The sequence below is a fragment of the Rana temporaria genome, chromosome 10, assembly GCF_905171775.1.
Source record: "Rana temporaria chromosome 10, aRanTem1.1, whole genome shotgun sequence".
NCBI classification, from domain to species: Eukaryota; Metazoa; Chordata; class Amphibia; order Anura; family Ranidae; genus Rana; species Rana temporaria.
The window spans coordinates 91,763,506-91,776,409 of NC_053498.1; the positions used below are offsets into that span (position 1 = coordinate 91,763,506).

General features: G+C 43.6%; 1 protein-coding gene across 1 annotated transcript in view; it reads right to left on the bottom strand.

The window, feature by feature from the left end:
- Nucleotides 1-12,904, bottom strand: part of LOC120915305 (G-protein coupled receptor family C group 5 member C-like) — a 48,793-nt gene that overhangs the window by 11,148 nt on the left and 24,741 nt on the right. Inside the window, exon 2 of the mRNA XM_040325684.1 lies at nucleotides 8,079-9,138. Within this exon, the coding sequence (XP_040181618.1) occupies nucleotides 8,079-9,126 (1,048 nt within the window). The 5' untranslated portion in view covers nucleotides 9,127-9,138. The remainder of the gene's footprint in view (nucleotides 1-8,078; nucleotides 9,139-12,904) is intronic.

A 12,904-nucleotide genomic window follows, 5' to 3' on the forward strand; every position in this document is an offset into this window, starting at 1 on the left:
TTATCCATTTTATTAGATTTATTCGATTTATCAACTTTAGTTTTATCAGCAGTTTTTCCAACAGTTTTATCCATGGATAGCATGCTTTCTTTATCTAATTGGAACGATGGAAGAGACTGAAAGGCAGCGACTGCTGCAGCGGCCGCCGCTGCCCTAGTAGATAAAGAGGATTTTGTTTTACCTGAAGTCATCTTGTCTCTGTCGCTGAGAATAACTAAGTTTTCGATATTGCAGAGAAATATAGAGAGAAAGGGAATAACGGGGTATGAAAAACACCGCTATAGACCAACCTCTATAACCAGCCACTATAATTTATGACCAGTGTATAATCAGTAAGATCGGTAAAATCAGGAATCAGGAATACGTTTCTTAATAATAGATCTTAACGTCTGTAGCGGTACTGTAGCGGGCACTCCAGCAATCTTTCTAGGGGCACCTTGGGGGTTCCTCTCTTCCCCCTCACCACCACAGGCGGTCACTCAGCGTCAGCTGGTAAAAGTCTATATAATTCTATAGGAGTCTGTTGGAGTCTGTAGTCTATAGTCTGTAGGAGAGTATATTTATTTATTTATTTTTTAAACCTCTCAGGCTTCTCCCACAACACCTTGGGGGTTCCCCTCTCCAACACCACCACGGGTGACCACTCAACGTCAGCTATTTGAAAGTCTGGTAAAAGTCCTTTAAGAAAGTTTTTTTTTTTTACCTTTTAGACTTTCTTTTATATTTTCTCCGGATCTCCTGGTCTCCTGGTTTTCCTGATTCACCTGCAACAAACAACTCAGACAGACAGCGGCAGCAGCTGGCACCAGCACCCGACCTCCAACTACAGAGATGTGCGGGTGTACGGATGAAAAATATGTGACACTTTGTCCGCATCCACTCACATCCACGCGCCGCCTGCAACTCCCTTCAATCTCCGGTAACAGCTCAGATCAATTCACTGCTCAGTTCAGCTCGGTTCAGCTCAGTTCAGGCTGTTGCACGGATTTGCACGGCTTTGCGGGATTTTGCGGGGTGTAGAGTGTTAAGTGGGGAGTGGAGCGGAGGAGTAGAGCGGGATGCACCAACACACACGCCAGGCACGGATCACGGATCACGCCAGGCACAGGTCACGCCGGTCACAGGTATACAGGTATACAGGTACCGCTATTAGATCAGGTTGATAGATCTGGTCGGCGGGCAGCAGCTCTGTTCCCTAGGTCACTAGGTCACTAGTCATCCGCAAAAAAAAAAAAAACGATCGGGAATCTGACACCTCCAGCGGCAGCACAACGGCAATGGTAACAGTAGTGGTAACAGTAGCGATGAGTAGCGATGAGCAGGGGGAACTCCCAGGCACAGTCAGGCACAGTCAGGCATCAAAAGATCAAAGGGATCAGTCCAAGATAGCACCCATGTATCCAAATGTATCCAAATAGTGTCCACACAGAGTATCCGCTCAAACAAGCTCCAGAGAGGCTATCTGTCCATTCAATCTGCCTGTTGCAGGGAGACGCAGAGCTCGTGGAACACGTGCACGCTCAGCAGCTCATTGTTAACCCCTGTCTGGGCTGCCAATGTTAAGTATGGACGTCGGGCCAGCATCGAATTTTGCGTCGTTTACATCGTTTGCGTAAGTCGTACGCGAATGGGACTGTGCGTAAGTTACGTTCACGTCTAAAGCATTGACTATTTGCGGTGTAATTTGGAGCATGCGCACTGGGATACATTCACGGACGGCGCATGCGCCGTTCGTTAGTAGCGTCAATTACGTGGGGTCACGATTAATTAGCATACAACACGCCCCCTACCAGCCTATTTTGAATTAGGCGGGCTTACGCTCATATACGCTACGCCGCCGTAACTTCTGGCGCAAGTTCTTTCTGAATACGGGACTTGCCTCTCAAAGTTACAGCGGCATAGCATATATGAGATACGCTACGCCCGCCTAAAGATAGGCATTTGTTTCTGAATCTGGCCCAGAGTCTCTACTCCCCTGACAGGACGTGGATCTGTGTGTTTACACACAGATCTACATTCCTGCTCTGTCATGAGCGATTGCGGGTGCCCGGGGACAAATCCTCATACATAAGTTGTACCTGTGTAACTACAGTCATCTTTTCCCTACATTTATTCAAAGTGCAGAATTTACACAGGATTTCTCAGCTCTGAAAAGCAGGGGGCAGGGAGCTGAAGTTACATCAATGAGAAGAGCTCTGAGAGCTGATTGGAGGGAAGGGACACGCCCCCTGCACACATAATACAGGTACAGAGTTGAGGTTGTCAATCATAGGCTGTGTCCTCCCCATGAACATTTTTCTCTTGATGTCAGGAAAACTCATCAGAAATTATTCATACTGTTGGCAGAGGAAAAAGGCAGCTGACAGAAATTACATGTAGTGCTCTGGATTGAGACAAGTAAACAAAAGCCAAAAGTATTGGGACAACTGCCTTTACTCACACTTTAATGGCATCCCAGTCTTAGTCCGTAGGGTTCAATATTGAGTTGGGCCACCCTTTGCAGAGGCCCAAAGCAAAATCCATAAAGACATGAATTAGTGAGTTTGGGGTGGAAGAACTTTTGGCCTGCACAGAGTCCTGACCTCAACCCGACAGAAAACCTTTGGGTTGAATAAGTGTGGAGAATGCAAGCCAGGCCTTCTCATCCAACATCAGTGTCTGACCTCACAAATGCGCTTCTGGAAGAATGGTAAAACATTCCCATAGACACACTCCTAAACCTTGTGGACAGCCTTCCCAGAAGAGTTGAAGCGGTTATAGCTGCAAAGGGCGGGCCAACTCAATATTGAACCCTACAGAATAAGACTGGGATGCTATTAAAGTTTATGTGTGTGTGTAAAGAAAGGCAATACTTTTGACAATATATATTTCATGTCTGAGGTTTACAACCACTTTAAGGCTGGAGACTACATCATATTGTTACTGAAGAATAGCCAGTTGGGGAGAAGACTTCATATGCTGGCAAAACAAGTATTTTCCTGACCTCGTACTGAAGGGTGTTCTTCCATAGTTTCATAGTCGGGGGTGTTGATTCAGGAGGAGTGGATTGGAGGCATTCAGATTAAAACTACATCTGTCCATTTAGTCTGTTCAGGGCTGTCTTAATCAGAGGGCACACCTGGGCACTGCCCAGGGGTCCTGGCTGCATGGGGGAGGCCCTGCACTTTCCCCAAAGCAGCTGGTCCTTGAGCCCACGCTGCCCCAAAATTGGGGACCCCATAATGGCACTGGGAGTGATGGATACACAGGGGAGGCTGGCTGGTAGCAGTGCGCCATACGGTGCAGAACGATACCTATTATTTCACAGAAAGCAAGGAGGGGCAGGGCCGGAGCGCCAGTGATACTCTGACCCTGCCCCATGCAGCTTGAACTCGAAGGCTGCGGGGTAGGAGCTGGAGTGGAAGCTGCTGAGTTGGCAACACTGAGAGCCCACCTGCGGAAGTAGAATTGTGGATGGTGTCATGGTGAGCCAGGCTGTAAAGCACTGTTTGCATCGAACATCTTGGAATGCCCGGAGGGATGCTCCCTCCACTGCCTGTTTGATTGTTATAGGTGAGGGCAGTTCTGGAGGTGGGCACAGAGTCAAAAGTTTACATGCACTGTATCTCCACTGGAACAGGGGGTACTACATGGATGGAATAATGGTGCTGGGGGATATCAAGGGCGTATGGGGGGAAATAATGCTGAGAGGGGATCTGGGGTGTATAGGAGGTAGCAATGCTTGGGGTAGCTTGGGTGGCTAAAGTGCTAGAGCTATCAGGGATGTAGAGAGGCCACAGTGTAAGGGGCATCAGGGATGTAGTGGGGTCACTATACAAGGGGTATCTTATGGTATATGGTTACAGTGCTGGGGGGAATATCTAGGATGTTGAGGGATCAGAGTGCTGGGGAGATATCTAGGGTGTAGAGGGGTCAGAGTGCTGGGGAGATATCTATGGTGTAGAGGGATCAGAGTGCTGGGGGGATATCTGGGGTGCAGAGGGGTCAGAGTGCTGGGGGGAATATCTGGGTTGTAGAGGGGTCAGAGTGCTGGGGAGATATCTGGGGTGTAGAGGGATCAGAGTTCTGGGGAGATATCTAGGGTGTAGAGGGATCAGAGTGCTGGGGAGATATCTAGGGTGTAGAGGGATCAGAGTGCTGGGGAGATATCTGGGGTGTAGAGGGATCAGAGTGCTGGGGAGATATCTGGGGTGTAGAGGGATCAGAGTGCTGGGGAGATATCTAGGATGTAGAGGGATCAGAGTGCTGGGGAGATATCTGGGGTGTAGAGGGGTCAGAGTGCTGGGGAGATATCTAGGGTGTAGAGGGATCAGAGTGCTGGGGGAGATATCTGGGGTGTAGAGGGATCAGAGTGCTGGGGAGATATCTGGGGTGTAGAGGGATCAGAGTGCTGGGGAGATATCTGGGGTGTAGAGGGGTCAGAGTGCTGGGGAGATATCTGGGGTGTAGAGGGGTCAGAGTGCTGGGGAGATATCTGGGGTGTAGAGGGGTCAGAGTGCTGGGAGGATATCTGGGGTGTAGAGGGGTCAGAGTGCTGGGGAGATATCTGGGGTGTAGAGGGGTCAGAGTGCTGGGGAGATATCTGGGGTGTAGAGGGGTCAGAATGCTGGGGAGATATCTAGGGTGTAGAGGGGTCAGAGTGCTGGGGGGATAATCTGGGGAAAAGGGGAAGCTCCGCTTGTCTGCCTCTTACCTACTTGATGTCTGTTTACCTGCACGGTCTCCATTGTAAGGGCCCCAAAGCATTACTTTGCCCAGGGGCCCATGATGCTATTAGGACGGCCCTGAGTCTGTTACTACTGAGAAGTGGTGTGGACCTGTTTATGATGCTTCTCCGCTATTTCAATGTTGGCAATGCAACAGGCAACAGCCTTTGTCTCTACATCTTTCCAATCATTCCAATGGCAGATTGTTTTCAGAAAACCAAGAAATCACTGTCCAGTGACAATAAGCACCATCTTGATGGAATATGTGGGACTTGTTCCCAAGCTGTTCATCAATACAACTATGGAAAACAACTCTGGTCGTTGTTGACAGATAATCATGTGAATGTCCTTGACAAATCCAACTTCTGTTTGCTGAGTTGAAGAGGACATGTACATATATATAAAGTAAGTGAATTCACACAGAATTATATAATAGGCATCTAGATTGGTAAAATGAATACAAAAATGCTGCACAATAGAATGTTATGTCCTGACTAATACACCAAGGGGGTTATAACAAAAAATCTTGGCATAACTACACTTGTAAAAGAACACATATCCTGTGCTAATTTTTTTAAACTACAGTTAATATAATCTGTATTGATCATTTCCGAGGGAGAAATAATATTATTCATGTTCAGCAGCGTTAAAATAAATCAATGCTGAGCTCCGTCCATGCATTAAAATAATTGACATCCAGTATCTACTGCCAGCTTAATATGTAAAGTTGTGAACTGAAGAAACATTTGGAATAAAGATACTCCTCTCTTTGGAATAAAAGTATTCCTCTCTGTGTATAATTATTAATTTTCTTACTATACAACAGTGATGGTGAACCTTGGCACCCCAGATGTTTTGGAACTACATTTCCCATGATGCTTTTGCACTCTACGGTGCAGATGAGCATCATGGGAAATGTAGTTCCAAACATCTGGTGTGCCAAGGTTCCCCATCACTGCTATACAACATCCACAGAAGGGCTGACTGCACCATGCCCGCTTTTTATTTGTGACGTTACCAAGTCACATGTTTGGATTCGTTTTCCACCAACAACATGCAGGAATTCAGTAAAAGGAACTTTACATCACATAGAAAAATCTGGTTCCCTTTCCCATGATCCTTTCTCCCAAAACCCTGGACGGCTGCCAAGATTTGGAACCTTATGCCTTGTACACAAGACCGGTTTTCCCGACGAGAAAACTGCCATTCTTTAGATTGGTCGGGAAAACGTGTTGTGTGTATGCTCCATTGCAGTTTTCCCAACGAGAAAACTGCCCGCAAAAAAAAATTTGAACCTGCTCTATTTTTTCCCATCGTGTTTCCCATCAGTCTTTTTCTCGTCGTGAAAACCACTTGTGTTTTTTTTTTCCCGAGGGGAAAAAAACGTGCATGCTCACAATCAAGTATGAGACTGGAGCGCTCGTTCTGGTAAAACTAGCATTTGTAATGGAGATAGCACATTCATCACGCTGTAACGGACTGAAAAGCACAAGGCTGAAAAGCGCAAATCGTCTCAAACTTTTACTAGCACAAGGATCAGCAAAAGCCGCCCAAAGGGTGGCTTGAGAGGAATCATGTCGGGAAAAAGTCGGGTTTTGGCATGTCAGGAAAACCAGTCGTGTGTACAGGGCATTAGTCTGGGTTTTACGTGGTGAACGTAATTCCTGTGTTTAGTGTGCAGTTTGGCATGCACATTTACATGCGTTTGTAATGCGTTTTTTGGCATTATTTTCTACCTCACTAAAGAAAAATATGTATTTAGTATACTCTCAATTAAGCCAGCAAATCATGTAAGAGAGGAGAGCAGGACTGCCAGTGCAGTCAGTGCTGGATCTTGAGAGGTGTCAGATAAGTGTTTGGTTTTGGGGGGGGGGGAATAGCTAGTGGAACATTTTTCCCCCTAATGCAGAGATTGCATTAAGGTAAAAAAAAACTTTTTGTTTTTAGGACCACTTTACCACTTGACCTCCCTTCCTGGTCAGGTCATTTTTTTTTTTTTGATACGCCACTGCGTTACTTTAACTGACTGTCATTCTGTCAATGTGATAAATGATCGGTGGGTCCTGTCGGACATCGATTCCACGAGAGCCGCTGATCAGCTTCCACTGTGTAAAATCAAAGTGGAAGCTTTGCACCGAAAACCTGGAATTCCAGAATGACATACATATGTATGTAATTCTGAACAGAACGGCTGCCCTGTAGCAGTAAATCTGCTATGGGGCGGCCGTGAAGCAGTTAAAGTCAGAACATCTGATCTGTATACTCTTTCCAGGGCAGTTACATTGAAAGCACTGAAACCATTCAATCAGTATGGTTACCAGGCAACCGACATACTATAGAGCAGTGGTGGCCCACTCATTAGGGGCGCCACCCCCCCAATCCATGCGCCCGACCCTAATCTCCATGGATTTCAATGTGGGTTTTTTATTTTTTTTAAAGCACGTGATTAGAGCCAGAGGCTTCAAAAAGGGTGACTTCCTGCTTCTCCTCCTGGCCAATCAGGAAGCAGGTCCTGAGACCCGATTAACCAGGGAGTCTTAGGACTCCCGGCCTATTGGATTTCAGGACCCGCTTCCTGTTCGGCTGGGAGGAGAAGCAACGGCCCCGGCAACAACAGTCTCTTCCAGGAGCCCTACCCCGGATTCAGCAGTGCACCAACACCACCACCTCGTACTCATCGCCACACCTCTACGGCAGCATAAGGTAAGGCCATTGAGTGTCGGGGGGGGGTAGTGCAAGTGGATCGCTGACTACCCGATTGATCGCTTCAGCACCAACCCCACCTAAAATATTGAGCTCCAGTCAACACTGCTATAGGGAGAAGTGAGAAATCCTGCCTCCATATTTCTTTGAGCACAGAATCATATTTGTTTTCTTTGATAAAGTCAGTATTGTAAAATGTTAAAATATATATATATATATTTGTCAGTTATATCCTTAATACCAGCCAGAAAGTTAGGCGCCATTATTATTATTATTATTTGCTTTGTTAAGAAAAGTTTGCTAGTTAGAGAGCTCAGTAGCTAAAGCTTCAGTACACATAAGGTTGAATGAGTCAGAGGAGTGACTCACCCCCAAAAATGGTACAGTTCTATACAAAGTTTAAATTAGAACGAGAGAGTGTCAAAGGGAAAAGCTACTGTTGTGTTATAAAACCCTTAATGCTTCTTGATACTATGTATTATGGGTTTACTATCTGTTAAATGTTAAAAAAAAAAGGTTTTATAGAAATTGTTTAAAATGATGTAAAACAAATAAAAATACCAAAACCACATTTCCCAGCATAAACCCAAAGCTATAGCTAGTAACGGTGTATGCCTAGTTTTTCTATATGATAACATGTCTATTACTTGTTTCTTATTTATTGCTTACTTTGTTCTCTTCTAGAGCTGTCTGGCTCAGCAAAATTCAGGTTATCCATAGAGAATGCCCGGTTTTCCATTACAATAGAGGGAGACTCATCAGAATGTCGATTCAGGATGTTCAGTCTGTCTCCTTCATGTTTGTATCCAGACCTTGTCATCTCTACAAGCTGCGGGATGGCATAGAACACGAGGAACACCCAAGCGTTTGATGCCAAAGCTATGGCCAAAACTGGATCATCCCAAGATTTGTGGCCTAACTTCTCATTGCCATACAGATACATCACAATCCAGGCCACCCAGATAAGAAGAGACAGCAATGCAGTAGATACAATATGTTTTCCATGACGCCTCCATTGTAAATAGTGTCCACGGAGCACTGAGCAAGGGATCACCAATGATGCCACTATCAGGAACATAACGTAGACTAATGCCGTCACAAAGTCCTGGTTAGTAATGTTACATGGATTATCAGTATTTTGCTGAGTTTGGCGTACATTGGTAATGAGAAGCCATTCCACATTTATCACCGTCTCTACCATGAAAAGTCCAATAGCCAGCAGAAAGACCAAGCATCCTCCGGGGCCACGATTCTGAAGTACGAGGTAGTTGAGCCTTACTGAATTTGCCACAAGGCATGCAAAACATTTGGCAAATAACACTCCAAACAAAAATCTGCGGATTATGCAGACTGTGGAATTAGGTGCGATGATAAAGGCAAACACTAAAGAAAATAATCCAAAAACTCCAGTAAGAAAAAGAAAATTTAGAGCTAAGGCACCTTTGCGTTCATCTTGAGAAACTGAAGCAGAAAGGGCTATACATAGTAATATTAAGATTAGTGTAACAAAAATACCCAAAGCTGCCACAGATTCTAGGATAATACCCCAGGCAGCTTCCAAATCGCATAAGAAAAAGAAAATCCACTTCACATCTTGACCACAACCAGGAGGTAAAACTGTGACATTCGGGGAATTTGAAGCTGTTGAATTCTGAGTGAGTACTTCTCTTGCATATATCACCAGGCATAAAATGATCAGGTGACGCCAATGAGCCATTTTTTGTTAAATCTATGGGAGAAGAAGAAAACAAAATTACTATGACATAACTCTCACTTATTTTTCAAATACTGGGCTTAAAGAACAGCTCCAGATAATTATATTAATCGCCTTTCACCTCACTTCTGTTTTGCTTCAAAACATCTGAAATCGTTTTTCAATTAAAGGAAAGATACTGTGTATTTCCAGTGAGCACATATTTTAATTTTTATTTCTGAGTTTAATTTAAACAGAATTGTTTTAAGCATCTTTCACATTTGTATTTTTTATTTTGTTATTATTAAATAAAGAGATTGTTTTCAGCAAACTTTTCTTTAAAGTACAGTGGAACCTCGGATTACGAGCAAAATCCGTTCCAGGAGATTGCTCGTAATTCAAAATACTCGTATATCAAAGTGAGTTTCCCCATTGAAGTCAATGGAAACGAAAATAATTTGTTCCACATTGACTTCAATGGCATGCAATACCGCATGTCGCCAGAGGCGGGGGGCGCCGGAGAGCCTTGGAAACAGCCAGAAAGGCCCGAGGACAGTTGGGCTGACTTCCGCAAAACCTTTCCAAGGTTTGCTAAGGTCAGCCGAGCTGTCCTCAGGTCTTTCCTTGCATTTCCGAATGACGCTGATTGGCTCCGGCGCCCCCCCACCTCAGACCAAACACGGAACTGCACACCACTTTGTCCTGAATCCTGCTCAGTTTGCGAGACCACGCTCGCAAACCGAGTTAGGATATTTTAAAATACATTGCTCATATTGCGAAGAAGGCAGCGGCAATGAAGACAATGTCAACACGAGGAAGAAGAGAAAGCATGCGGTGAGGACGAGGCAAGGAGGAAGATGAAGGCAGTAGTGAGGAGACGAAGGAGGAAGAAGACGATGACTCAGGGAGACAGCTCGAGAAGACGAGGGCACCGCAAGAGACGGCAGCTCAGAGCTATTTTACTAATAAAATAATTGTCAAAAACTGTCTACTTTTCACTGCTTTTTTGGTGAATGGGTAGGGGTACCATGTACCCGATACCCATTTACATAGGCTGGGATCTGGGGGTCCCCTTGTTTAAGGGTCCTTCCAGATTCCGATAAACCCCCTGCCCACAGACCCCGACAACCGCCGGCTAGGGTTGTCAGAAAGAGACCTTTGTCCTCATCAACATGGGGGCAAGGTGCTTTGGGGAGGGGGGCGCAGAGCACCTTGTGGTTCAGGAGGAGGGGGCGCTCGCTCGTTCCCTCCCTTTCCTGACCTGCCGGCATGCTCGCATAAGGGTCTGGTATGCATTCTGGGGGGACCCCACGCTGGGGGGGGATCCCCTCCAAATCCATACTAGACATGAGGGTCCTGGTATGGACCTGGGGGGGAAACCCACACCGTTTTTTTGCAAATGTTTGACAGCTGATGATTCATCAGTTGCTAAGGATGCGGCAACCAGCTTCCCAACCCCTGCATAGCAACCAGCTATATACAGTGGTAAAATAGGAGCAGCAAAGCGCAAAACACATAGAAAAGATTGCATCACAAATGCACAAATTGCGTTTCTGGTGCAGATCCACTAAAGTCTATTAGCCACAAATCGCGGGATTAAGTCCCAGACCCTTTACAAAACCTCACCAGCCGCAAAACGCATAGATGTGAACTAGTACATAGGAAAACATGTTAAATGGACTGTGGTGCGTTTCTGCAAACTGCAAAACGCACAAAAAAACGCATAGGTGTGAACATAGGGTAAAATATGTGTTTTAAATGCTCAGTGTGCAGTGCCGCATTGATGCATTTTATTTTTTAGAACTTGTATGTTTGCTGGAAATTGTACCAAAGATACAGCAAACCAGCAAGCAGGCTTTTTCAAAAACCTAGAAAAAAAAAAAGGATTGATCGGAAGCTGAATCAAGCAATCTAACTTTGTTTTTTTTCTCCCCATCCCCCAAACCTCTCCTGAATGTAACCTGAAAGGTCAAGAGTACTAGTATATTGTTCCTGGAAAGAATTCCCTGCTTACTGACCTGCAATCTGTTCTATAAGCAGATCCAAGGATTAATTAGACATTCTTTCTAGAGGGCAGAGAGGGGAGAAGTGTGTGTTGCCAATAAGAAGAATAAAGCATTGCTGGTGTCAATTACATTCAAGGATACATGTCACTCTTCTAATTTTAGGGATATCATAAAATGTTGGTGTTTTTATTACATTATTTACAGATATGTGTATCTTGGTTATGGTCTGTAACTGGCCATAGAATCTAGCCCATACACTGTGGAAAAAAAAAGCCCTACAAATTCACCTAAAAAGCTGTGAAAAGTAAAAAAAAAAAAAAAAACATTGTCTGACTACAGAAACATGCATTCAACCAAATACATCAGTAGAGAGATGACATATTAATTCGATACCAACCTAAATGTTACTTGGATGCAAAAGCATATCACATTTTTCTAATCACCACAATTGTAATTTTCTGAAAAACTTTTTTTTTTTTTTTTAGGCACTGCCATTTATAAAATATTAGCAGTGTATAACACAATTTTATTAAAGTTGGTGGATGGGATTTATGGTTATGCTTGAAGCCTGTTATATAGAGATTTATTTTTCAAGTCGTTGCTTGGTAAAGCCAAGTGTGTTATAATGGGATGTTCATTATGGTGTTTATTTTGTGTGAAGTTCAGTAACTTTATAGCAACCAATCAATTATAATTTGAATTTTTTTTTGACTGCTCTGAATGGACAGAAAATGAAATATGTTTAAATATTTATAATGCTATTATATCTCCTAATGGCGCAATATTCACACTATATATACAAAGCATGTGGTTATATTTGATTTACACATTTGAAAAAGTTAGCTTCTAGTAGTAGTAAATCTTTAAGAACAAGTGCACAAGCAAGCAAGCAGAATTTTTATTAAATATCTAAAGTGTATTTAAAAAAAACACACACAAAACCTCATTGCTTGGTAGACAATTAAATTGATAATAAATCTTCTGCTTTCAGAGTGGACAGCGCTTTGTGGGAAGTTGGGAACCACCTAGAACCACTTGGAGTTTTATAATTCCTCCAATTTTTCACTGTAACTGACAATGAAGTTCCAATGAAGACATTATTTTCATGGTAAAGTGAGGCCAATGATGCTTACAGGGCATTTAAATATACATGCTCTTTTTTTATTTTATATTGCCTTATCCCGATTGGTGTGATTTTTCAATTTGACATAAAGAGTGCTTTGCCAGGCTAGCAAACTATATTAAATCACCCACCTTGATTGTTAAATTATCCATGATCTTAGACTGCATTTAATTATGGTAAGCAGTGGGAACAATCACTTGATTTTATAATCTTTTGCATACATATGAGTGCCAAGACAGCACTAGGAAAAGCCAAATAACATTTCATCTTGGAAGGTATATGATTCCTTCAGGGTATAACAACAGATTAGGTTAAATATTTAATCGCCTTTAGATAAAGTAGCACATTTACAATGAGCACAATCCTACTAATGAAAGGAAAAATGATTGCGCAAATTAACAACAGTTCTTTAAAAAAGCATGGAAAGTTTACACCTCAGCTGAGTCACAGTCACACGTTTGATGTCTCATGCTGACACCAGCTCAGGTTGTTTGATCAATTAGAAATTTGCTTTCAATGTTAATAACCTGTGCATTTGTAAAGACGCTTTAATGAGGAAACAGATGTATTGTAATGCTAATTTAATTGCTTGTAGGTGCAATTTGTCCTTTTATTTTGCCTTTACAAACGTTACCCCCTTAACCCGAAACTGAGTGACTTTCTGGGGGCTTAC